Raw genomic sequence first — 27,592 nt, 5'->3', positions numbered from 1 at the left:
ATATTATAATCTGGGTATACCTTTATTTAGATCTTTGAATAAAAAGAAAGAACTGAGAAGCTTTGAAAGAGAGCCGAACAGATGAACTTGTGACTGTGCTTTGAAAAGAGATGAGGGGCGGCCATGAGGGACGGCGATGAGCAGATGAATAAACTGAGTATCTTGTGTTGGGGCAGAGAGGAGTGTGCTTATGTTTTAATTGAAAAAAAGGTATATGCTTTCTATTTACTTGAGCGGGCTGGGCTTCTATTTTACTTGAGCGGGATTCTTTCCCCCGTTTTTTTTATTTTTTCACCGATCTAAAGCAACACCAGTATAGGTGTTGGCATAGCAAATTTAAGGCAACATTTATAGTACCATTTGATTATGATGTTGTCATATATAATTATTTCCGATTTCATGACACATAAGGCAGGCAACATTTTTTATGGCAACACCATTTTTGGATGTTGGTAAAGACCATTTATGTGGTGGTGTAATTACCCTCAACTTCTTTCTCATCTCTTGCACATGAAACCAAATACTTCTAAACTTAATTTTAATAATTCATATATTAATATTAGAAAATAATTCATATTTTTAATTCATATTTTAAATCCATCAGTATCACCATACATACAAAAATTTTAACTTCTTTAATTTCAATAATATATAATTATTATCTTTTATAATTTATTTTTATATAATAAACAAATTGCAAATATTATAATCAGCCTGTGCATTGCACGGATTATAAGTTAGTAATATTTATATTTAAAATTATTATATTACACAAGGGTACGCATATTTATATTAATAAAAAAACCAGAGTTCATTCCATTCTCTTTTAGTAACCAAGCAAGTATAAAGAATGGAAAGAATTATTTTATTCCATTAAAAAAATTGAACCAAACAAGATACCTAAATGAACATTCCATTCTTTCCCCCAATTCTATTCTCACCATCATTCATTCCTACCAAAATTTATTCCTTCCAACCAAATACACACAGCAGAAGCGAACCTACTTTGAAGGGGACTTTGAACCCTGCACTTCTGGAACATGATTTGTTTAAAGCCCGACAAATCTGTGGACTAGTTACCTGTTTGGGAAATCTTAAAATAAATAACTTATGACTTAAATTGAATAAGTGTCTGATAAGTGATAAGTTGATAACTGCTTATAAGTTATACAAGTGTTTGGATAATTTAACTTATAAGTCAGATTTTTTTATTTAAATGAACTAAAATAAATAATTTTTAAATATAACTATCTTAATTCTTATACTTTAAGTTAGATTAACATATAAAAAAATATTTTTAAAAACCAAAATTGATAAAAAAAAATGAAAAATAAAAAATAAGTTGAGAAAAAGTATGTCGTTGCCAACATTCAACTTATCAGCTTATAAGTTGTAAATTCAACTTATAAGTTGGGTCGACAAACACCCGTCAATAAGCTGTTGCGGGCTTATCAGTCAATAAGTTAACTTATAAGATTTGCCAAACAGTCCCTAAGTATATAGACTAGGGGAAAAGTCGAGGAAGCAAAATGTTTTTGGTCAAGAAACAATTTTTAGTAATTTTGGACTAGGGGCACAGTTAATCTTGATGAGTGTTGTTTATTATTCTCGGTGCTAGGTTATGCAGTAAGAAGGTCCCTGAGCGCCGACGGCCCCGGTAAAAGAGGGAAGTGACAAATAAACAAAAATCACATGCAGGTGGTTCTAAATTCTAATCACTGAAATTGGTTCGAGACTCGAGAATGGTATTACTGTATTCTTGGAATCTTTGATAAAATCATCATATTTAGATGAAATTCGGCATTTTTATTATTTTCTTTCTTTTTCTTGATTGGAAAAACCGGCTCCACAATTTTCGATTATTTGACGCCCCTAAAGGGTTGGGTAAATGCAAGCTGGAAGCAAAAATGCCGTGTAGTCAAAAAATGATGCAATGAAAGTCACATGTAAAATGAGGGCAGTACGTTATATGATCATGAGCTGTACAAGCAACAACAAACAAACCCATGTGTAAACACAGTTACTATTTTAGTATTTTTATTTACTCACCCAAAATATTAAACTACACTGGTAAATTTATAAACACCTCCTAAATTTCGTATTACACAAACAAATCAATATTGTATTTCAGTTTTTTTCTATTAACGTGACAGAAAGGGAAATAATAAAAAAATTGTGCAAAGCAAACATTCCGAAGTTGACTGAACTGTGAAAGTGTGGTCGCGAGTCCTTTCCACGATGTTTTTAATTCGCGTGGGAAGCATCTTTACTTTTTTCACTCGCTGCTTTTTTAGTTTTTTCACACTTACATGAACTTTCATATACAAAGGGTGAGGTGTTAAGAGTTAAGGAAGATAAAGTGAGTGGTAGAAGCTAGATTGTTGTAATAATGGGAACAGGCAAAGGCTCATCTCTTGTACATCTACTTGTAATAATACTATGCTTGGTTGCTTTTGGCTTCTCCATCGCCGCTGAACGCCGTCGTAGCACTGTAACCTCCTCCTCCTCTCTCTCTCTCTCTCTCTCTATCTCTCTATCTCTCTCTCTCTCTCTCACAGTCTCACACACGCATTAAAATTGGTAGCAATTGTAAGTTGATGTTTGTAACTAGATCAAACTTTAGATATCTGATTTATTTTTTTCTACTTTGTTCAATAAATGTGTTTTTTGCTTCCTTTTGTATTACTTCTTTTTTACTACTTAATCTTTATTTATGTTCAGCTAGCTTTGTTGTTGTCTAGGGTTCTAATTTTTGTTTAATTTATATGAATGTTTTCTTGTTTCTTGTATTTCAAACTTTAACTCTGAAGTCATTCTGAAAGTGTTTGATTTTTGTATATTTCACTAATTATTTCTAGTTGGAGTGCTCATTTCCTTTTAAAATTTGTATTTATGAATAAGATGAATATGATTTGAGTTTACTCATAAAATAAGAAAGAGAGCAGGGATTACTGGTTCTCATAATCACACAACTCCACATATTTCATTTTCAGCATTCTCTCTTTTTTTGAAAACAACTATATGAAAATAATCATTCAGTAAGAGCATCTGATATGAACTCAGAATATCTGCCAATTCAACACTTTTCAACACTTAAAAGTGTTGAATAGTATATGATCCGACATGGTATCATAGTATCACAGTTCGTTTCGGGGAGGGGACTCGGGTTCGAGCCCTCCCACCCGTGTTAGAATAGTATATGGTCCTTTCTGTTTGGTTATGTATGTTTGTTGTCTAGTCTTATTTGTGAGGGGAAGTGTTAGAATACTATATAAACCTTAAGAATAAGGGGTGTTAGGTTCGAGTCCCTCCACCCCATATTTAAATATTTAATATGTTTGTTTGTCTATTTGGTATATGTTTGATCATGTACAGTCAATGTACGATTGTACGATTGAGGAGGGTGTTGAATGGTATTAGATCTTGCTGGGTTCCTTCATCTAACACCTTCAAGTTTTAGATGTGCTGGATACCCAACACGAAGATTCAAATGTTTTTGCTCTTTTCGCCAATATATGAGCAGCTGCATTTCTCTGTCTTCTAATAAACACAAATTCTGTCTGAAACAGGTCCTTCTTCAACTCCCTAATCTCAATAATAAGATTACCAACATATGAAAGATCTTCCACACTATCGTTCACTTTCTAAATGGTCTGAATAATATCTCCTTCAAAAATAACATTGTCATACAAAATTGACGTGCAAGATTAACTGCCTTAATTGTTGCAAAAGCCTCCATTGTTTCTGCATAAAAAAATTCCACTCTTTTTTGTGAAACCTAATTTAATACACATTTCCCTTTTTAATCTGCATATAACCTGAATGCTAGAGTATGTGGCTCTTAAATCTTATTGTGCATACGATATTTGTTAACAATATAAAACTGTTTCTGAGTTTGGATGTTATAGAGTTTTTTGGATCTTATTGGTGTTCGACTTTATATATTTTAAAATGTTATCCATAAAAGTTGTAAAAAAGTTATATAAATGGATTCCAAAATGCTATATATGTATTGTGTATGTGTTCTGCTACAAATTTCCTTTAGCAATAAGCTCCGGTTATTTGTAGCTGTAAATCTTTTAATCTCCTTTTTTTCCTTTCTCTAATGCTCCATTTGGTTGTAAGAAATAAAATTAGGGGGAGAAAGAAATGAAATTTGTACTAGTTTGTGATGAATACTCAAAATTGTCATTCTTTCTTCGATTCCATGCTTACAGATAAAAACTACAACTCGAATTTACCAATCGATGGATGAATGACCATTCCTGCTTTTTCTCATTTCCTAAGCGGAACTCGTCATAAATCTAGGGTCCATATATGCACATTGGTGTTTAGGTGAAAATCGACAACCGCACATTGCTGTTGTTGGTGTTGGTCTACAACTACATCAAATTTGACATTTCATTTCTATAGCTATCCCACCAAATCTACCTTATCTTTTCTTTATTTTGCTAGATACGTGTGGCTCTTTTATGTTGATCTTAGATACAATATTTGAAGTTCCTTTTCTATATTACAGGGCACCGTACATAAAGATGAACATACGAATGCCACATATTGTGTTTACAGCTCAGATGTTGCAACAGGATATGGGGTAGGAGCATTTCTGTTTTTACTCTCAGGTGAATCTTTGCTTATGGGGGTCACCAAATGCATGTGTTTTGGAATACCTTTAACACCTGGAAGTGATCGTGCTTGGACGATCATCTATTTTATTTCATCATGGTAAGACCAATGAGTAAATTACTTCTGTATATGATTCACAAGACTGCATCCTATCTGCTAGTGGCATTTGACATTACATTGCTATAACACTATGAATAGTTTATGGTTTAAGGTTAGCGGTGGCAATAAACCACTAAATCATATGTAGTTAAAATAAACCATTCTATCATATATATAAGTTAGAAATCAGTTGTTGAATTCTAAACCTGGTTTCTACTTAAGATATGATATAGTGGTTCGTGGTCACTGATTATCAATACCTTCAGTTTGGATCATGATATTTACAGAGATCTTTGAACATTTAAGTTTGATGGAACAGAAGATATAGAGCATAATCTGTATTCTGACGTAAAATTTAAGCTCTAATGCTAAAATTATTATGTAATTGGCATGTGCGCTCGCAGGATGACTTTTTTGGTAGCAGAAGCATGTTTAGTTGCAGGAGCAAAGCAGAATGCTTACCACACAAAGTACAGGGATATGATTTATGCACAAAACATATCTTGTGAAACACTGAGGAAGGGGGTTTTTGTTGCAGGAGCAATATTCGTGGTTGCGACAATGGTCCTTAATGTATATTACTACATGTATTTCACCAAGGCGACAAACCAAGGGGCTCGTAAAACAAGTCGTACAAGTTCAACTGTTGGGTTAGCTGGTTATCCATAGACCATAGTATTATGCATGTAATAGATAACATTTTGAATTTTTATCTTATGTCGTATTAGGCTTGTAGTAAAGATTGGCAGGAGCGGCATACTATTAAAGTTTGTGATGGTCATTGCTTCAGTGGCATGAAGCCAACCAATATTTTGGATCTTCTAGTAAAATATATTAGATCCGATCACAAAAGATATCTTCATTCCTCTTTACTGTTCGGGAATAATGCCAAATAAATCTTCTTATTTCTTTAACTTTGCTTTTGGAATGATGCGAAGAGAGAACAAATCCAGTATCAGGAATATTGATTCCTCCCTGTAAATAACCAGTATTAACAAGCTTACAATAAGATGGCAAGGTAAACAAGCATTTGGTAATTCATTCCCATAATGGATACTCCATTGGTCATCCTCTTGAGTCTTGCCTACAGTTCCTCGGCGTCTCAGGTCTCTTGTTTTTGAGGAACATCTGCCATTTCTGGGAAATTTTACAACATTTGTCCTTTCCAAGTATTAAAACCTTCAAAACTACACTGGTGTATGAGTTAAGCTTAAAATTATCCTCTATAATATAATCAAACTCATGTAATTTGCTAATAGCCGGTCATTTAAGTATGATGAACATAAATCATAAATCTTATTCCTATGAAATTGTTATCCTAAAGTTAACCAGCATCTGTTTTTTGAAATTTTAGTAAATTGAATGTGGATTAGGTCTTGCCCTTCTAAGAACTGAACAAAATACAGATTTAAACTTGTACAGGCATGTGTTTGTATGTCATGATCACATGGCTACATTCTTGATCTTGCATGACAAGTCCCTCTCTCTCCCTGTCCAAACCACAGTTAACTAACAATTAGTTCGATTCAAGTCACTTCCTTCTAAAAGATAAATGAAGATACATATACAAACAAGAAAAACAAATCCAATGTCTCCTCCACAAATATGATACGATACATCTGTCGAGTGCTAGCTAAATACTTATTAGAGCACCAAGAGCAGGTAGGTAAAGGTAACACTCCACCGCTCTCACGCAAGACACATACAGAAACTCAGAAAGTGTCCAGTTTGGTCCAAATGTTATTTTCAGGCCGAAAGAGAAATACGTGCTCCTATCTAGTGGTGGTGTTAATGATCTCAGCTCTGTATATTAGCGACTGCAAAGTGAGGGCAACGCGGATACTGAAGGCAGTGGAAGAAGAAGAAGAACAGAGCCAGAATATAAACAAGGTTCAATATAATAAATCTCAATTCTTTCATAGAGTCTATGATCACAACAGAGGTCTCCAACACAACAAAAGAAGGGTACCAAGCTGCCCAGATCCTCTTCACAACTAGTAGATCAATGTTGCTTCCCTCTCCTAATTATATCTTGCTTTGTAAATATTTTCTTTTGATTTGTGCAAGATTGAAATCACTGTATACTCATAATACCCGCATCTTAGATTAATATTCTAAACCATGTCAACTCATCTTAAAATTTTAAATGAGTTAGTATCTTAACATGATACCTAACCTCAGGTCGGCTAGGGTTTCAAGTTTGGCGTCCTGCCTCTCCCAATTTGAGCGTGGTGGGGAAGTGTTAGAATACTATTATAAGATCTCCTTGAGACCTTCTTCCTACACATTTAGGATAGCAGATATTTAATCATGAGGAGTCTTCATTACTCCATTAAAAATATTTTGATGGATATATATGAAATGTTGGAGGATGATGTACATTTTTTTATGGATTGTAGATCAATATTAAATTGAAGAGAACTCTGCATGAACAGAAAATATCCATGCTTCCTTGAGTTCCCTCAATGCACACCAAGTACTTTGTACAATCTCAATGGTCCCTATCAACTCGAACCTATGACAGATTAAGTTGAACTACTTTTCGGCCTGTCAACTTATTTCAATTGTTTCAAAAAATCCAAAGTGGTGTGTGAGATGTTTTCTCTTCATCTCTTCGATTCATAATGACATCAAAGCAACATATAGTAGAAGAATAACTGATAACCTTTATAATTATGCACTGACACTGGGCTAACAATTAATAGCCGTCAAATGGGGGGAAGAGGTAATGTTTTATCCGATTGCATTTCAAAATCCTAAAATTTACATGTTGCTGGATAAGTATTTAGATATTTCTGTCTATCACCATACCATCTATATATTAAGAATATAAATAGGCAAGAAGCAAGCCTACCAGACTATCACCATACCATCAATATATAAAAGGCAAGAAACAAGAGGTTTACAGATACACATTAGCTACACTTCAAAATATATCAGTACTTGAAAAAACTGACGAGGCATCAAAGAACCTCTGGTTATGATATACTAATCCTCCATCTCTAGCTAGTTTGGTTTCTTTGGCTAGATAGAGAGCTTGGCCTGTCAAACACTTAAACTCCCTCCATCGGAGAATCAATACATAAGAGAATCATTAACAGCTCTTATCTAAACGGCTAATGCTCCCTGTGGAGGGAGAATTGATAAAAATATGAGGAAAAAATGAACGTGAGGGAGAAGAAAATAAAGAAGGATATAAAATATACCTGTTAATTACATTTTCCATTTATTTAGGTTATATACCTTATTATATGTGTTTTCTTATGGAACGAAAGTATTAGCATTTACACAAGATTAGTTATAAATCTATGCTACACACTTGATGTAACTTTAAAACTGCACTTGCTTTACCATTCTAGATTGCTATGAAGAAAAAATCTGGCAGATAACATGTGTAAGAGTCTGGAAACATAAGTTTATTGAGCATATAGGAACTTCTATAGACTACAGAATACGCACTGTATGCATAAATCAAAACAGGAAAATTAGGTTGCATATTTTGCATCTTAGCGACTAAGATTGGGAATTATTAGAGGCTTTGAACGTATTGGTAGTAGCAGTTCTTCCATTGCATCTTTGACTTGGAGCAGGAGCATGCACTCTTAAAACCTTATGTCGATTAATGTATTAATGTGTAATTATGTAGATTGGAACACTTAATTACTCAACAGAAACACAGAACTATGCTTATTACTTATAGTACATGCCATCATGCATGTACCGCACATACACTTCATTGTTACAATTATTTATGCATCATATAAGACATTCCTTAAAACCTCTAATATTAATCTAAAACGCCAAACTAGCTTGCTAGCGGTCCACCATGGAAGCGTAATCCCAACCCAGACTATGTTAACAAAGGCTTACTATTTTACTGCTCGAGGAATACAAGTCGGGTAGTTATCAATGCAATCAATCCATGGTCCACTTGCTGGAGTTCTGACAGTTTCGGTGCATTCCCAAACAGCGCTAAAACACTTGTATCCACTCCCAAATGCTATTTGCAAGGTCCTATCACCTTTATTCATCCTTCCCTTGGCCTCTATATAGCTCATCTCGTACCACAAAGATGATGATGACGTATTCCCAAACTGGTGGAACGCGGACCTTGAGGCCTCCACTTGCTCCATTGATAGCTGAAGGCTATCCTGCACCCCGTCAATCACAGCAGGTCCTCCTGCATGGATGCAGAAGTGGTTGAATGCCTGTTTAAAGTCTGGGATATAAGGCTTCCAGCTAAGGCTAAATATCCTTCGAGCAATGAAGTTCAATAAATAAAGAAATCTTTCGGATACAGGAAGCACAAGAGGACCGAGGGCTGTCAAATTCAATTTTAAGGCCTCTCCAGCTACAGCCATGAGGTCTTTCGACAGCCATATCCCTAAAATTCCCTCTGGATCTTCTTTTACATAAACACAACTATGGGACTTATCATCGCTAGCTGTATGGGTTCGAACTAGATGGATAAGACGATACTTGGCCCTGATATTGCGGAAAGAGTTTCTAGTTGATAAAAAAATAGCTGCACCACCCATTCGAAACAAAGAATTGGGAACAAGCATTGATCTCTCTTTTCCTCTGTAAAAAATTGTTGTCATGAGTTCTGCACTCACAACAACGGCGTTGTAAGTCGGATGAGTGTGCAGGAGCTGACGGGCTAAATCTATTGATATCAGACTACCACTGCAGCCCATTCCCAATATATTGAAGCTCTTTATGCTCTCTTTCATTTTGTACTTGTTAATCACCATAGCAGACAGTGATGGAGTTGAAAAGCAAATACTGCAATTCACTACTAGTATATCTATGTCTCTGGGATTGAGTCCAGACTTTTGGAATAACGAGTCCATTACAGAGAAAATCACCATCTCAGCTTCTTCCCTTAAAGCTTTCATTGTGGTGTCCGGAGGGATTAAATGTATAGCGGGTGGCATACAAGTCCGTTCACCAAGCCCAATCCGCTCTGAAACTCTTAGTTGAAAATCAAGACTTTGTTTATCTGTCCCTGGTATGAATTTCATACGTTCAACGTAAGCTCTTATACTAAAACATAAATCAGCGGGAGCCTTGTAACAGGCATAATCGACTAAGTATACTTTTTGAGGCTTGGACATATTGTAGAGGGTTGATATGAAGATAACAAGAAATGAAGACCAAACTATCTGTACAAGATCAAAGCGAAGACAATTCCAAATGGCCACTATCTCATGAGGACTTAATTTAAGTACTTCACTAAATAAAATAACCAAGATTGGTACAAGGACCAGGGCAACATAGTGGTTCACAAGAAGCTGATAAACTGGTTTTAGGTACTTAAGTATTGCAGAACTTAAGAAATCAGGCATTTTTTGTTGTAGATATCTGTTTGTGTATAAAATCTAAATGTGAGATGGATTAAGAGAATTGAGATGTGCAACTGTAATGGGAAGAGGCAGAGATATATAGAGTACCTATTGGACAATGAAGTAATGAATGAGCAAGGACTTTGGTAGGTAAACACAACTTTACGTCCACTTCCACATGTAAATGGCGAGTGGCATTAATTAAAACACAAAAGCAAACACGAAAGTACAAACAGAGGATATAGTCGCTCACTAGATACTTCTTAGAACAATCACCTCGCCTTCATTCCTAGTTTGTCGTCCAATTAGAATGTGTAGTAACTTTGTTTACAAATTCATAGTCACTCTAAACTTCTACTTTGATTAATTAAACACAATGTTATACATGTACATGATGCATCTGCCTACTATATAATCAAGGTGAGTAGAGAGAGCATATGAGCTACTCTGAGCACTGAGATTGAAGAAAGTTATTTATACTCTCATCTTTTACTTTGAGGAAGATGTGTCATTGAGATTCAAAAGTTACTATTGTAGAATAACAGGGTATCATTATGCATATCTCTTAACGCTGCCCAACTGACCGGACTGTTATTGAGCTTTGCTTTTGTGACTTAATTATCTGCTGTCAGGTCTGGGGGGTTCTTATTTACTTTTTGATGACACGGAAGATATATGGTATGAACAAGCAGTGTTTGATATGCATGGTGTTGGAGTTTCAACCTGTTGAGGCTCAGCTAGTTTGATTCTTGTGTTATTTTGTGATTTACTTAATTCTCGCGTTCTACTTAAAAATTATGTTTTTTATTTGTATGAGATTGTTGATTCTAACATATTGCTATTCGCTTTGTTCATTCTTTCACTTAATTTGCAAGTACACCGCAACAAATACCAAACAAGAAATTCCCTATTGGCAAGTTTATGCAGAAACAAATATCTCCAAAATCCTCATATCACAAAGCAAACTACCAAGTAATCACATTATTTGACACCTCACACCTAATATGCAATGCAAACAACACTAGTACTTATGAATTCAAAGCAGTTAAGCTCATCTAAATTAGACCAAACTCTTTTCCAACCCAAGTTATTTATCTATTTATTTATTTAAGAAATTGTATAAACTGCATATGACCTAATTACCTTCTACCAAAATGTCCATCAGTATAAATAAAGCAAGATAATGAAATAGATAAACATAAAGATTAAGCCATATATAGAAAAATAAAGATGCCAGAATATTGTGTTACAGGGGGCACTGGATTCATAGCAGCTTACTTGGTGAAATCATTGTTGGAGAAGGGCCACGTTGTAAGAACCACCGTGAGAGATCCAGGTATTACCAATCTTCCGCTCAACTTCAGTTGAGCCTTAAAATGTTACATGCACTGTCAGAATATAATACATTACCTGGTAATTTTTACACCTAATATAATCTAAGATATTAGGAGAACTGTTAACTTAACGGAAACATACATATTATATTCTAACACTTCCCGCATAACAATTAACATACATAAATAATTTTCACCGAAGAAAGAAATAAAAATTATGCTCGACTCGGATGTAACTAATTGAATGTCCAGCCCTTTCTTTCGAGAGGCTGGTGATTATTTACGTATCAGTACTACAAGTTATACAATCTGTTTTTGTTCACCTAAGTTGCTTTGATATCTCCGAAATAGGTTCGGCTAGGAAGAGAGATTGGAGATACAGAGAGAAGCTATTTATCCCTATCTTACATGGGCCTTTATGGGCCTTCTTTACAAACTAAACAGTTAACCCATCTTCTCTGATTTTCATTTTTGTGAAAAATGACCACGGGCTTTTAATTTTATAACTAGCATAAAAATCCGTGCAAGGCACGGGTTATTTTCTAGAATTTGATCTTGAGTTATGAATTAATATCGTCATTTAAATCATTTTGAATTTTATCTGTTATAATTTTAATCTTTTCTTATAATAATTAGATAATATATTGTAAATGACACACATGCAGTACACGTGCCCGCACACACGTAAATTCAACTTAATTTATTAAATAATAGTTGGAATTTAATTGAATACATATAATTTAATCTTTCAATATCCTTTTAAAGTTCATCAATATCAAATTAGAGCACAAAGATATGAAAATTTTATTTATTTAATATAGAATGTGTAAAACCGTTGTTAAAATTTTGTTAAATATATATTTCATAATTTTGAACTATCCTTCTAAGATTCATCAATATTAAATTTGGTTATGCAAAAAGGAAACATTATTAATTTAATATAATTTTATTAATAATACCAATGTAAAATTATTTTATCTATTTGATCTACACAAGTATAACTATTGTTCAACATATGTGTAGAACTTAAGTTATATATTTGTTAAACACTTGTCTTAAATTGTTTAAAAAAAATTATAAAATGTAATAAATATATTTTCGTTATAAATTATGTGTATTCAATATAATTTTAACTATTTTTTTAATAAACGATGTTGAACCAAAGTTATATATGAGTTGGGAGGTGGGTTTACACGTTAAGACTGTTTGTACTGAATCTCATCTTGTATATATAATATTGCACGTGTGGATGACCTTGGATAAAATCTTGATATTAGAATATTTTCTCATATAATATATAAGGATATATTTGTAAATATATAAAATATGATCGAATTTGCAAATACACCATTAAAATTTTACATGTAAAATTCTTCGATCTCGGGATTGTCACGTGAGGATGACTCAGACCCATATTTCTCACATACATGTGTATGTATGTATATATGTATGTATGTATGTATATATGTATGTTTATTTGTATGTATGTATGTATGTATGTATGTTGTGTGTATGTTGTGTGTGTATGTTATGTGTGTGTATTATGTAATCATATCAAATTTGGTGACGACTAATTTCAAATTTTGAGTATTTTTTAAAAACCGAGTTAAGTCCGAAAAACAATAACCAATCACCGATCAAGTTAGTAAGTTTGATACCTATTAGTTATTAACTTGATTTTACAAAAAAGAGTCTCAAACACATCAATCCTTATCTATATAGCATTTAAAAAAATTGTCGTATTTGTAAGATGCTTTTATCGAGATCGTAATTTTGAACCTATAAAACTGGATAATGACGATTACTTTATGCTGGATCACATTGTCAAATTTCGATTATATTTTAAAAAATAAGTGAAGTACTAATTTTGAATTCGAAATAAGCTGAAGTTTAATGGCTCTTTATACCCGTGAATGTTTATTTATTTTTAAATATTTTTTAAAAATATAATACTATGTATATTTTAATTATGTATTCATTAACACATTTATAATTACTTAAAACTTATAATTTTTTAATAAAAAGTTATTGTATTTTTATCAAATATAAAGAGTTTATGATCAAAAAATTGAATTTTATGTCTCACTAACTTTTAAGAGTAATTACACATTTTACGAATAACAAAATGTCTCAAAATTTTGAGATAACAATAAGTCTCGATCACACGTAGTTATATTATATGCATAGTTAATGGCTAATGTGAATAAGTGGCAGAGCGGTAAGTTGATTGATATTGTAACTTGAAAACCTGGGTTCGATTCCCTTTAATAACAAGTTTTATACAATTTATTAAAAGAGAGGTAAATTAGATATTTTAAGTTGAATTTATGTCTCACCAATTTCTAATGGCAAATTAGATATTTTATAAAGAATAAAATGTCTCATGATTTTTGAGATAATAAAATGTCTCATCAATATTGCCTCATGTTGGGCTATTATTAATAAAAAAAATAATAATAGATTTTGTAACTACAAATGTTTGTACTTATGAGACATCCGATCCCGCTTAAATCCCGCTTAATCGTCCGCTTAATACGATTTTTACAACACTGCCCATGACCATATAATAGCATTAGTATAGTCCAATGTACGGGTGAAGACCAAATTTTTAAAAGTATAGTGAAAATTTAGTTATGAGAGTACACTCGATATTATGCGATTTTCCTGAAAATGATATACTACAAATCTACAATTGTGTTCACTTGTTGAGAATACAAATTTTGTATGCTGAATATCGTATTGAAAATGATGAAAAAGGAAAATGGAACATTACCTCCGAAATACATGGGTTAGAATTTAGTTCAATTTGATTGAAAGATGAATGAAGGAAAGGATTAAAATTATAAACATTTCACTCAATTTTCCCCGAAAAGAATACAAATATCATTACATTCCAACCTCATTCCATTCTCGCCAAGTGAACAGAAGATACGTTCTTCTTCTTCTTAACAGATGATATTAGTAAGGTGGGCTATCTTTGGGAACTTGATGGAGCCAGAGAGAGATTAAAGATCATGAAAGCTGATTTAATGTTGGAAGGAAGTTTCGATCAAGCTATAAATGGAGTCGATGGAGTCTTTCATACTGCATCTCCGGTGCTTGTCCCATATGACAACAACATACAGGTAAAAAAATTGCCAGGAAAAAAAAATCTGGCAACATACAGGTAAAATTATTAGACCGATATCAGACAAAAGTCTAATGCTTTATTTGTTTTATATGTATAAATAAATCTTAATTATAATCTCATATTGTGTCATTAATCATCCACATGAGTAGAGCCATACTATAATCCAAAACTCTACAGTTGGCCTTTCGATATGATACATGAATAAATGATAATTTTGATCATATCATGTGAATTTATAATCCTAACATAATCCAACACTTCCTTTCACTGTGACATGAATACATAGTAACATTTGTTGAAGCTATCTCTGTAGCGTGTTACTTATTTTTTATCAAATTTACAGGCTACACTCATTGATCCATGCATAAAGGGAACCACAAATGTACTGGGATCATGTAAGAAATCAAGCAGTGTGAAAAGAGTTGTTCTCACTTCTTCCTGCTCTTCCATCAGATACCGCGATGATGTTCAACAAATTTCTTCTTTGAATGAATCGCATTGGAGTGATCCAGAATATTGTAAACGTCACCATGTAATTACATTCTTGTTATCTTAAATTTATAAAAGAGATTCAGCTAAAAACTTCATGATGTATCACTATTTTGTGTGTATTTCTCCAATGTCTGCAGTTATGGTATGCATTTGCTAAGACTCTAGCAGAGAAAGATGCATGGAAGACGGCAAAGGAAAGTGGCATTGACTTGGTGGTCGTCAACCCTTCTTTCGTAGTTGGCCCATTGCTTTCTCCCCAACCAACCAGTACGCTCCACGTGATACTCAGCATTATCAAAGGTCATACTGCCTCCGTCCCATTTTAACTGCTTTTGATTACGGATCATTACAAGATTAATGTAAATAAATTTTACCAAACCAGGCATGTTTTCAGAACTTTTTTAATTATTTGTTTTCATTAGGTCAAATGGAAGAATACCCGAACACAGCAGTAGGATTCGTTCACATAGATGATGTTGTAGCAGCACATACATTGGCAATGATGGAACCAAAAGCATCAGGGAGGTTGATATGTTCCGCCTCTGTAGCTCACTGGTCTGATATTATTCAGATGCTCAAACTCAAGTATCCGTCCTACCCATATATTGAAAAGTATGACAAATTTAAATAAATTGTTATTTTATTATTCCATCTCAGAAGACCAAGAGTAATAAACACATTGTGCTATTTTAGGTGTAGCAACAGAGTTGGAGATAACAACCCGCATAAAATGGATTGCACCAAAATTCTCCAGTTGGGGCTCCCTCCAGTAAAAACAGTTGAACAAATGTTTGATGACTGCATTACAAGTTTTCAAGATAAAGGTTTTCTTTGAAATCCTCTTCGAAATTGTTCATGCCTCAATGACATAGTTCATTCTAGTGATGTTATTGCTATTGCAAGGCTCGTATAATATAGTTTAGCTTGATCAAATAGTAGCTTTTTCATAATGCAGACTGGTTATACCTTTAAATTCATAGTCATACTCTACCTCTCTCCCACACACATTTGCATACCAAAAAATAATAGAATGTTTACTAAATGACACCAAAAAATTGTACGCAATTACCCCGCACTTGACGGAAAATGCTTCTTCCACAAAATTGTCTATAAAAATTCTCGCAAAATCACATGTGTGACGTTATGATTGGAATGTGTCCCGTATATTCATTCACACAAATAACATCAATTAATATATGCCACCTCACTTCTCATGCTATGCAAAATTTGTACTCAATTTTGTACATATAACACTATTCAGCTTGAAGATTTGAAAAGCATTGACCCAGTTATTACACAAGTGAATGATTTATAAATTATCAAAAAGGAGAAATTGGTGAACAACTTACATATTAATAGGGAAATGAAGCCATCAGTAAGCCCAATCGATAATCGTCCCCGGCCAGGCCCAAACTTCGGCCCTTTTTGTCCTTATCTCTGAAATGCCACAACTCCACTTACATTTGAGAACATTATGTAATAAAAACATAAATTAATTGAACCCATGAAATTAAACTGAAAATTTATATTTTGCGTGGCGTTACTATAGGATAGCTGGTGTTTTAAAGTTTCAAGAAATATTTTTCTTGCATAATATATATTCAAATGAAACATGTTATATACTTATAATTTAAATAAAAATGTCAGCATGTCATCAATAATTAAAATTATTTTTAAAAAAATCATTGAAAACAACAGCTAATTTATTTTATTTTATATATTTTTCAATTTTTTAAAATAATAAATAAATAAATTTTAATTCTTGAACCAAAATTGATCAATTTAATTACTGAAAAATCACATGTGACAACCCTAAAAGCACCGGATACTATTTAAAAATAATAAACATAAGTCCCTTGAGGACCCCTACACACAATAATATATAGTAAATCCCAAGCACTTGTCTAATAATTGAGATATAGAAATACAACTAATGATTTTATAGTTGACTAAGCAAAGCTTTAAACATTAAGATTACAAATTGTAGGACAGAACATCACAATTGTGTGGACAAACACTTGTCTGTATTTTTTGGATTAAATAAGCACCATGGTCCAAACACAAATCTTGATTCTCAATGCTTTCTTCAAATCTAAGCTTCCTTGGAAATATTATTCAAAGAGCCCACAACATCCTCAAAGGCCCACAAGTCATTATATTTTCTATTTTATAAATTATATAGTTTGGCCGCCCACAGTAAATACAAAATCTTGCTAATACGTTTTATTTAGCATGTCAAACCCATTATAAACTCCAAGTTAACATTCTTCTTTAGGCATAACCGATGAAATTTTTATTTAAACAATAATAAGTGAAAGCAATGTCCCCATCAACTTAATCGTTTTTAGCACCAATAACACCATCATGATGCATAAAAATATTTCCGAAAACTATTTGTATGTATGGACGGATTTAGCGTGGGGTTGTTGATAATATTTTAAATAAATATTTATTAAACATTAGACATTAACTTATCAAATTAATTATGCTAAATCACGTCTAAAATTATTATTTTTTTAAAATAGGTGAAGAATTTAACAAATGTAAGGCATCCATCATAAATTAAATAAATTGGTCAAAACGATCCAATTGGTAAATATTACTAGTAATTTTCGTTGGGAAAAAAGTAATTTTAAAAAGGTAGAAACTGAAATGAAATAAATGTATTAAACTCTTGTTAATAGTTCCTATTTTAGTCTAATAAATCACGAACATTCTTAAATTGATACTAGATTTTCAATTATTCGATTAATCACTCTACGCACGATAGTCCAGCTGAATGAATTAAAATCTTATGTCCGATTATAACAAATTTAGAAATATGAAAGAATATAAATAAGGTAGTTTTACAATATTTATAAAAATGTAGTAAACTGAAACCTATTTGAACATGACTAATTTACAATCGATAATCTCTTTGAATTAACTACAATGGAGTTGGTTGAAAGCTGATATTAACACTAGTATAACTGTATAAGTGATAAGTGGCCTAAATAGCGCATACAACTCACCTAATCTATATTGTGACACGACATTGTTATTAAATATAGCCCGGCTTCTTTGCTTTCGTTGATAATAATAACAGACGGTAACTTTTTGTCTTCAATTGCAATAAACATGGAAATATCCGCAAACTTTTAACACCGGCCATAATTCAAGAAGGTAAAAATAATGTAAAAGAATAAGTTGTATTTAATTTAATAAATACATAAAAGCAACAATGCGAAATGATGTTCGGTCTTTCTAATGTGTGTACAAGAACACATAATAAGCACTAAATTTTATGAGTTTTGTACATTTTTATTGGTAGAGTTGTTATAAATATAGGGGATCTATCAATATTTATGATTAGAGGACCAATCAAATTATATCAAACTCATGAAAGTTAGTATTTATTATGTGCTCTTGGACACCCATTAAAAAACCCGAATTACGTTTAATATTAATCGAGGAAAAAGTCTCCATGCCCGATTACTGGGCATTGGTTAGGTCGAGGATGATGATGGGTTTGGATGACTCGCCCATCTTTTATTATTTACAATAAGATATTGGACCATTTATCTTATAATTATGATATTGGGGACACATGTCTCAAAATTCACATGCTAAATTAGGTGATAATATTATGTGAAATTGTGGCCAGTGGGGTCCAAAATATAAAAATGTGCTTTCTTTTCACCCTCCTTTATAAAAATATTATACAAGATAACAAATTTTATAGACTATGTTGTGCGTTTGATAAATTTTAATATAAGTAATTTATAATTTAAAATAAATAAATAAATTATAAATGATAGATAGGTTAGAAGAGTATTTATAAGTAAAATAAATATTTGAATAATTTTATTTATAAGTTAGATTTTTTTTCTTAAATAAATTAATATAAATAATTATTAAATATCTTAATTCTTAAATTTGAAGTTAGATTAATATTTAAAAGCATATGTATATATATATATATATTAAATTGAGTTTAATAAATCAACGAAAAATCAAAATAAGTTGAGAAAAAATATGTATTTTGTACTAACATTCAACTTATCAATTTATAAATTATAAATTCATAAATTGGATCGACAAAAACTCATAAATAAGTTGTTACGGAATAAGCGGTTTATAAGTTAGTAACCAAACAAACAGGCCCATGTCACAACGTAACATATACTTCTGTATTTTTAAAAAAAAATCTTAAATTTATAGTTTTAATTTTAAAATATACATTTGCAGACCTACTATTTATCTAAGAGTAATGATATAGGCACAAAAAGACTTATGTGATATTATGAAATGATTTTATTGATTCTTTTGATGTAATTACAGGAGGGTCCATTTTTAATTAACCAATAAAAATTAGACAAGTGACATTTTGTAACTTTTCAGGGACTAATTTGGTACCCCTAGAATACACCTTTTTATATGACCGCTTGATTTCTGTGGACACACACTTCCAAGTGTTTTGATAGTCTAGTTAGAATAATAATTTTTAATTTTTTCTTTTTATGAATAAAAATATATAACTATAATTTTAATTTATAAAAAGAAAATTTAAAAATATATTAATTTATCTATACAATCAAAAAACTTGCAATTGTGTGAAAAAAATCAAAAGACGACTAAAAATAAGGAGGAGCGTGAAGTACACTACTTGGTTGTTTAGTCCTCTAGTCCTGATAAACCTTTTTTTCCTCTCAGTTTTCTTATCTTGTTGATAAATCTCCCAATTCTGCTGTCAATCAAATCAAGAGATAAGAAATGAAAGCAAGATGGTGTATATTACAAACCACCTCAAAAGGGGGGCAAGGCAAGTGTGAAGGAGAGCAAGTCAGTTTTTCACCAAGCCACGGGGGCTTGAAATCTCCACCATAAAGCCAATGCATGTCCTATGTATTTTCCAAAACATATCTTCATTTCCCTTGGAAAAGAACGGTTGGAAATTCAGGCACATGGATAGCGTCCACTAGTCTTTACAAAATGAGTTTTAATTTATTCCTCAAAGTGTAGCAAGTAGAGGTGGTTGTCACAGGGGGCCTTGATAGATAACTTCATAAATCCCCTTGATACTTATCCCCGGGAACTTAGACATGTAAATGACATAAAATGCAACAACAATGTAAAAGCAACCACCAGATAAACCTTGCAGCAGGAACCATGTACAAGTAGCATCCAGATGAGCTTCTGGTGTTGAATATGTTAAACATAAGAGACAGCATATATAGCAATCTATGTAAAAAGGTATATATAGATAAACCGTAAAGAATTAACCACTAATTAGAGAACATAGAAATTTCATTCATAAAGACTCCATAAACATCAAATACTCGATCTGTTTCTCCCACAAAGGAGAAGATAAAACCCCTTGGAACGGCTCTAATAGCTCACAGAAAAACCGAAGGATTATCCAACTTCTTAAACATGAAGTACTCTTGAGGTAGTCTTTTAGACAAATAAATAAATAATAATAATAAAACTGAACCACTCGCAAAACCTTTTTCTCAAGAACACCAAGATGCTCTTGAAAACTTTAACTCTCGCTACAAATAAAACTATAGTAATACTTAATCCTACCACCTGCAAAACTTATAGGCATGCTATATTGAAAGATTGTTGTTCTTTCATTCTTGATTGTTCATTCATACGGGGTGGCTCATTCGTCGCAGGTTTGACGTCCAGAATCTCATTTAGCCAAGTCAATTCATCACTTTCAAACTCCTCAAAGTCACAGTCAGGCAGTTCGCTTGGATCAGCACCATCAAGTCCAAATATCTGAATATCATCAAGATCACCAAATTCCAGAGGCTGCACAAAATCATCCAAGAAGAAGGCATCAAGATCCAATCCAAAGTCCAGTTCTTGCCCAATCTCTGCTTCAAGCTTCAGTCCTTGGGCAATCTGAGAGTCAAGCTCAACACCAACGTCTACTCCAGCACATTTGGCCCGAGGGACGACATCCATTCCAGCATCAGGTCCTTGCTCCACTTGAGGGGCAAACTCCATTTCAATGTCCAGTCCTTGCTCCATGTGAGAACTACCAAGCTCTAATCCCAAATCAAGTCCTTTCCCAATTTCAGCCAAAGATAAAGTCTCGCTTGCAAGGCAGATATTGTTGTTATTAATATCTCCAACAATTTCTTTAACTGATGATGACGATTCCAACTCGAGGACAGAAGATGGGGACGCGCGAGACATCACGCTCCCAGATTCCTCAGAGGCAGCAGGCTGATTCTTAGTCTGCTGCAAAGCAAGTGAGTTGAAGTTTCCAGAAGTCTTCCCGGAGGAGGCTGCTGCAAGCATACCATCAAACTCTATCTTTTTCAAGTCATAAGCCCGGGCTGCTTCTTCAGCAGTGTTGTAAGTACCCAGCCAAATCCTTTTCATCTGAAATGGATCCCGGATTTCAGCAGCCCATTTACCCCATTTCCTCTGTCTAACCCCTCTAAACTTCGAGCAAGCACGGGCTTGACTTGGGGCTCTAGTGACAACCCTTTTCTTCTTAGCAGCTTTCTCGCCATTATTGCTACCATGACAAGAACTCTCCTCAACCAGTTGATAACAATCAGCTTTATTAACCATCGGAATCGTAACCTCCCTCACAATCCTCTTCGGCCCATATCGACTATTCTTCACATTTTTACTCCCCTCATCATCAGAATCATCAGTCATATCAGGATCATGACAGATAATCCTCACCTTCCTCATCATCATCTTCGATTCCTCCACACAAACCTGCTTACTCCTCGATTTCTTACCAGAGTTAAGATTTTGCCTCTGAAACTCCGGCATTTTCAACACCCCTTAAACCCCTCTCAACCAGCCCACCAAAACAATAGTTGTAAATCAAAACAAAACGCAATAAATTAAAACAGAACACTCAACAAAAAACCCAAACCCAAAGTCAACTCAAGTATGAGGCCCTCTTAAGAACAACAAAAGATAACAAAATTTCTTTATATGAAAACCCCCAAAAAACTCTATTCCAGAACAAGTCCTGCACACACCAAAACATAAACCCCATATCAAATCAACCCCCAAAAACACACACAATCAATTACAACAAAATCAAGAAAAGGGGGTAAAGATGGTACCTTTTGGGCCTCAAACGCATCGAAACAGTAGGGAAAAACAAGTGGATCCACTGCTGGAAAAGGCAGCAGAGTTGTTGTAGCATACACAGAGAGAAAAACACAACAGATAATGAAATACAGAGCTTCAACTGAGCCCCAATCGCACCCAATTTAGAACCTGCCGACATAAATCTTTCACAAACCTTCTCTAAAACCCTCTGTTCTTCACCAACAAAATCGAGATTTTATTAGAACAAAACCAAAACATAAAAACAACCCTTTTTATATCTCAAAAACCCCACAAAACCCTTTTTAGATAAATCAGATCAGAAATCAATGGTTGCTATTTCACTGTAAAGAATATAAAAACCACTACTTGCATAGAGTGTAAAAATATATAGATACAACAAACTGTATGTATAGGCAGATTAAAATAAAAAAACAACCATTCAAAGATGTTAACAGAATCAACGCAGATCTCTATAGAACAAACAACAATTAAAAAAACATAATTAAAAAAAACATTAAACTAAATGGTTTGGTTTGTTCATACCTCAGTACTTGTCCCCACTCTCTCTCCTCTCTGTTTCTCTCTCTAGACTAAACTCTCCTTTTTCCAAGCAGTCAAAACGCATCGGGTAGTTATTATATACACCTCGTGTATATGTGTATGTATATATAGCTGTAACAAAATTATGTTTACCATAAAATGTGGCGTTTAGAAAATGAAAATGAAATTGTCATTTCATAAGGAAATTAAATCATCCTTTTTGATATGCATTCGAGACTTTATAAAATAAAACAAAATTTTTCAACCGAATAATTAAATGATATCTCTATTTTAAAAATTATTGATTATTCGATCAATCACGACAGATGTCTTTACCGAATAATTCCGATTTCATCTTCTAAAACACTAAACATATGCATATTTGTGACTTTTTGATATTTACTGATAATGAAATATACTGGTGATGAGCTGTAATGGACTACTAAAAGTAAAATTACATGTATGTGTATGATGTACATATAGATGGCATGAGCATTTGTATCTCTTTTTCATGCATATCATGCCAATTTCATATACCGAGAGAATAGCTCTTTTGCCGCGCGTGAAATGCTTGGGTTGAATTTATCTTTAAGTGGAGAGAGAGTGAAGAGGACGCGCTTGGAGGTCACGTGCGAAACGGGGTGTGTTATTTGCAGCGACTCGCAGACGTATTGACGTAGATATTTTGGTGTGTGGAGGACAGCTGGACTCCTGTTTTTTCTCATCTACCTAAATATTAATAATACCCGCATTTATCGCAGTAACAGTTATCGAAATTAAAAATAAATATTTATTGATTTTTTTCTCCTACTATATTCATATAATGTGATATGTATCCAGCTAAGAAAATATTTGAATGCATTCGAAACTTACCTTTGATTGTTTAACCAATCGAACCTATAGCAATTGTATATTTAGATCTCGAAAATTCATGATTGTAAAAATTGGTAATCGGCACAAATTAGTTTAGGTACCGATTAGGGATTAATCGGCAAATCAGGGATTAATCGGAACAAAAATCGGATATATTTAAATATTTTAATAATATTTAATATATTTACCTTATTTATTATGAAATATATAATTCAAAAATATTTTATAAATATTAATCGGATTTCAGTGGTTAAATTTTATAAATATATAATTCAAAGATCTGACACCTATATATCAGTGGTTAAATAAATTATTCCTAACACGAGTACGGTACTCGAAACAATGTAAAGTTAAGATATTGTATCAAAATAATTGTTATCGGAGAACCTTTAATTCTTTCGAAGGAACCATGAGGAACCTCAATTTTGAATAAAATAATTGATATAGTCATATTGAGTAAAACTAAAAAATTATAAATATTGGGTTATAACTCAAGATGAATCTCACACGAATCGTAAAATTCTGATTCAAATTTGTTTAACAATAATTATATATTCAATTCGAAATAAATTAAAAACGTAATTCACGCTATGTTTTAATTCAAAATATGTTCAAAATTTAAAGTTTGCGCATGAATATATTTTAATATCATCTTGTCAATACTCCAAAACCAAGAAACAACATACCACGTAATTATTCGTCTAAGTTCGTAAATCAATATTTATTAAATGATCCACTAAAGAGGTCTTCACGTATCAAGTTATTCATTGGGTATAACACAATATAAAACAAGTCACTATAATTAATTATAGTGACTTATTTTATATCAATTTCATGGCTTATTATCAGTTTCATTGCTTTTGGAGGAAAAAAAAAGACACGCTTAATAAAATAAAATATAAGTAAAGTAAAATGAACAACCATTTTTTGATGCCCCAAATCCGAAGTCAGGGGATTTGGTCGTTACGATGAAAACTCAACATAAAATAGCTTGTTTAATAAATAAACAATTACCGACAGTTGAAATATAGCATCTGCGACCCCAAACTACATCAAAGTCTTGTTAGGTTATGTTGTTGTCTATTTTTTTACAGTTCGTTCTCAGGCAAGGACTAAATCAATATTAATTCAAGTATACGATCTCTTAGTGCCTAGACGTGTGTAGAAATAATTGGTGTTTGTTACTAACTAAATTAAACTATCAAGTAATTAAATCAACGATTTATAAATAAGGAAAAACAACCCGAGAACTAGGGTTCTTCAATTGGTTCAGCGATTGTTGATGTATTGTGATCTCTACTTCTCTTACTTTGCTAAAAACAATTCTTCCATTAAGACCCAAGAATTATAAGTTTTATAGCTCGCATATTAATCTCCCAATCAATAATTAAACCATGTCCATCATATCATGAACAAGAATTATGACTCATCTCCCAATTCATCACAACTCCTATAGATACAATTAAAGGTTCATGACTCCCTTAATTGGGTTAAGCCCTCAATGATAGATTAGCAAAGTAGAGAATTTGCACTACAATCAAACAAACATATATTACCAATGAATACTACCTTATTCTCGAATTAGAGAATTAGCTACTCATAATTAAGGAAGAAAATAAAAATATATTAATATCCAAAATCATGATTACAAGAGTATAGAGTTAAGAAAGATACAACTTGATGAAATCTCTCAAACTTGGAGTGAATCCCTTCGATCCTTACTCAAGTTCTCTCTAGCCTCTCTCAATACACCTCTCCCTCTCAAACCTAAACTAATTATTTTTATACTCAGACGGTACCTTTTTCCAATCATACAAGGTAACTAAAAGAGATTTTAAAATAAAGTAGAAATCTATTTGAATTACAATTTTCGTTAGGCTCAGGCCCTAAACCTCAGCATCATCAGGTCCTGAATGATGTCCTCAGGGCCTCTTCAGAAGAGCTCAGACCCTGAACTCCTTATTCTTCAAATCTGCTTCTCTCAGGTCCTGAACTCACAAGCTCAGGCCTTGAGTTAAGTGCATTTTCTCCACTGATTCCTCCAGGCCCTGAGCCTCCAAGCTCAGGTCCTTAACTCCCTTAATTTCTTCTTTTATCATGTACTCCTCTCTTTTGCACCTTCTTTTTCCATAATTGCCTATAAACATTGAAAATTAAGTCTTAGCATCCATCTAAGTTAAATAACAACTAATACTAATTATTTAGGACTAAAGCATCACAAAACAAGGTTAAAAGAAGCATAACATGACATAAAAGAACTATAAATTAGTCATTCATCAAATACCCCCCAACTTAATCTTTGCTCGTCATCGAGTAAGATGATTACTATGTATTATTATCTAATACCACTTTCGTAAGGTGATCACGGTTGCATTTGGCATATGCAACAAGCCTTTTAAACCCCAAGATAGCCCTAGTAGACGAGTAAGGTCTCGTGAGGGCCTATAGTGAATGTACCCACAAAATCCATTTAACCCATGCAATATGCAACTACATGAATGCACCTAAATGATCGACAATACAAAAGATCTCAAATATAATAGTATATGCCAAGTCGGATATTACCTTCAGAACATGCAACAAGTTTAGACACATCAAGCTCACGCCACAATATCACTACATAGCGAACACAAGTACATATGTGTGTGTGTTCCTAGCTTAACAACATGTTCTCTACTGAACCAAGAACAAAGACATACAAGTTTCAACAAGACAAGTCATGCGAGTTAATAGCTCCCAAGTTAAGAACCATAATAGATCTTAAACACTTCGCTACTTAGCACTAGCCATCATTCAGGGTTAACAGAGGAATTTCATGTCTTCTTTATTGATACAATACTACTTTATAACTATATATGGTATTTTTATATATGCTCGGTCTAAGGTTAGGTGGCTCCTCAGTGCAAGTGAGTTACGACCGCCATGAGACTTCACAAACTTGGTCTAAAGTATGGGTGGCTCCTTAGTGTAAGTGAGTTACGACCGCCAAAAGACTTTGTAAACTATATTGTGCACGCATATATATTTAAGTGGCTTATTTAACTGTGCAATGGTCGAGATACCTAAAGATTTATGCACTAATACCCATGTAGCGAGCGTTGGGTCAGCAATCCCAAACCGTAAAAGGCTTTAGGTTACTAGGCACAAATTCCCCTCAGACTTAATTACTCGAGTATTAATAAGCTCAACCTAGTCAATCATACAACTTTTTTTTACGAGTACTTTATTGCTACTATTCACACATCTATATATTTTATTTTATTTTAATTTTTTTTAAAGACATTTACACCCCACTGATTTCCCCAAACTTAAGCATCTACGTACTAAGCTCAAAAGGGAATAGTCAAAATTATAATCATCAACAAGTGGCTACCCATCAAGAAACAAGGATATCTAAGTATTAGTTCAAGAGCATAATAAAGTCATTTCGAGAAATAAATTTTGCACTTGTGACACTACACATGTAATATCATTAAAACGTGATCTTAGCAAGAATTAGTCAAAAACAAGCTACACGTATTATCATCATCGGTCACTGACTTTGGACTACTACGAATATGAGATCAATATATGATATGCAATGGAATGCAACTACATGGTACAATGCAAATTTTTTATGTTTTCATTTTGTTTGTTTTTTTTATATGTATTTTTTTACTACTAATATACCACCATATAACTCACACGCACATAACATACTCCCCCCCCCCAACTTAGCATGTTACTTGTCCCCAAGGAACAACAATTACTAACCAATAACATCCGAAGAATATACTATATAGTGAACTAATAAGACAAAAGGAGAAGAAGAAAAGCTCCCCTAAACACTTGCTCCATGGAGACCCTTGAAATTGAAATCAAGCACCTTGCATATGTACTTAAGGTCTTAAAGTTTTCAGCAACTCCACATATTTTGTACTTATCGAAATTGTTCTCCTTCGCCTGCATAGTTCATGCACACTTAAGTCTAATACGCATGGTTAAATCTAACATAATATTAATAATGATGGCATTTCTTGGGTTGCCTCCCAAGCAGCGCTTGTTTAACGTCATTAGCTGGACGCTTTTTATTCTTTTGATTT

The 27,592-nt window shown here is 33.1% G+C and overlaps 4 protein-coding genes across 5 annotated transcripts; 2 read left to right on the top strand and 2 right to left on the bottom strand.

Moving 5' to 3' along the window:
- Window positions 1–2,303: 2,303 nt before the first annotated feature.
- LOC141668470 (uncharacterized) lies at window positions 2,304–5,639 on the top strand. Its single transcript, XM_074475370.1, has 3 exons — window positions 2,304–2,491; window positions 4,520–4,725; window positions 5,130–5,639. Exons 1-3 carry the CDS (start codon window positions 2,390–2,392, stop codon window positions 5,392–5,394), a joined length of 573 nt encoding a protein of 190 aa, XP_074331471.1. The 5' UTR covers window positions 2,304–2,389; the 3' UTR covers window positions 5,395–5,639.
- A 2,496-nt stretch (window positions 5,640–8,135) lies between these two features.
- Window positions 8,136–10,338, bottom strand: LOC141667586 (3-ketoacyl-CoA synthase 6-like). Its single transcript, XM_074474133.1, has one exon. The coding sequence runs from the start codon at window positions 10,071–10,073 to the stop codon at window positions 8,595–8,597; it is 1,479 nt and encodes a 492-aa protein (XP_074330234.1). The 5' UTR covers window positions 10,074–10,338; the 3' UTR covers window positions 8,136–8,594.
- Window positions 10,339–11,249: 911 nt separating this feature from the next.
- On the top strand, window positions 11,250–15,999 carry LOC141667440 (tetraketide alpha-pyrone reductase 2-like). Its single transcript, XM_074473939.1, has 6 exons — window positions 11,250–11,406; window positions 14,357–14,529; window positions 14,878–15,066; window positions 15,164–15,326; window positions 15,449–15,638; window positions 15,720–15,999. The coding sequence occupies exons 1-6, from the start codon at window positions 11,301–11,303 to the stop codon at window positions 15,859–15,861; spliced, it is 963 nt and encodes a 320-aa protein (XP_074330040.1). The 5' UTR covers window positions 11,250–11,300; the 3' UTR covers window positions 15,862–15,999.
- Window positions 16,000–20,294: 4,295 nt separating this feature from the next.
- Window positions 20,295–22,797, bottom strand: LOC141666505 (ethylene-responsive transcription factor ERF118-like). 2 transcript variants are annotated; one of them, XM_074472551.1, is made up of 3 exons: window positions 22,641–22,797; window positions 22,109–22,305; window positions 20,295–22,011 (listed from the first exon to the last, which is right to left on the bottom strand). In XM_074472551.1, exon 3 carries the CDS (start codon window positions 21,804–21,806, stop codon window positions 20,604–20,606), a length of 1,203 nt encoding a protein of 400 aa, XP_074328652.1. In that variant the 5' UTR covers window positions 21,807–22,011; window positions 22,109–22,305; window positions 22,641–22,797; the 3' UTR covers window positions 20,295–20,603. The 2 variants fall into 2 exon arrangements, with proteins under 2 accessions (XP_074328652.1, XP_074328653.1); XM_074472552.1 differs by having other exon boundaries at window positions 22,109–22,310; window positions 22,641–22,768.
- Between the last annotated feature and the right edge of the window lie 4,795 nt (window positions 22,798–27,592).

This window comes from Apium graveolens, chromosome 6 (genome assembly GCF_009905375.1).
Source record: "Apium graveolens cultivar Ventura chromosome 6, ASM990537v1, whole genome shotgun sequence".
NCBI classification, from domain to species: domain Eukaryota; kingdom Viridiplantae; phylum Streptophyta; class Magnoliopsida; order Apiales; family Apiaceae; genus Apium; species Apium graveolens.
This window is presented reverse-complemented; position numbering and strand designations above follow the sequence as displayed.

Coding starts and splice junctions, on each gene's coding strand:
- LOC141667440 (XM_074473939.1), top strand. CDS start 11,301: ATGCCAGAATATTGTGTTACAGGGGGCACTGGATTCATAGCAGCTTAC. Junction 15,327..15,448: donor GATACTCAGCATTATCAAAG/GTCATACTGCCT, acceptor TGTTTTCATTAG/GTCAAATGGAAGAATACCCG. Junction 15,639..15,719: donor TCCTACCCATATATTGAAAA/GTATGACAAATT, acceptor GTGCTATTTTAG/GTGTAGCAACAGAGTTGGAG.
- LOC141668470 (XM_074475370.1), top strand. CDS start 2,390: ATGGGAACAGGCAAAGGCTCATCTCTTGTACATCTACTTGTAATAATA. Junction 2,492..4,519: donor CTGAACGCCGTCGTAGCACT/GTAACCTCCTCC, acceptor TCTATATTACAG/GGCACCGTACATAAAGATGA. Junction 4,726..5,129: donor ATCTATTTTATTTCATCATG/GTAAGACCAATG, acceptor GTGCGCTCGCAG/GATGACTTTTTTGGTAGCAG.
- LOC141667586 (XM_074474133.1), bottom strand. CDS start 10,073: ATGCCTGATTTCTTAAGTTCTGCAATACTTAAGTACCTAAAACCAGTT.
- LOC141666505 (XM_074472551.1), bottom strand. CDS start 21,806: ATGCCGGAGTTTCAGAGGCAAAATCTTAACTCTGGTAAGAAATCGAGG.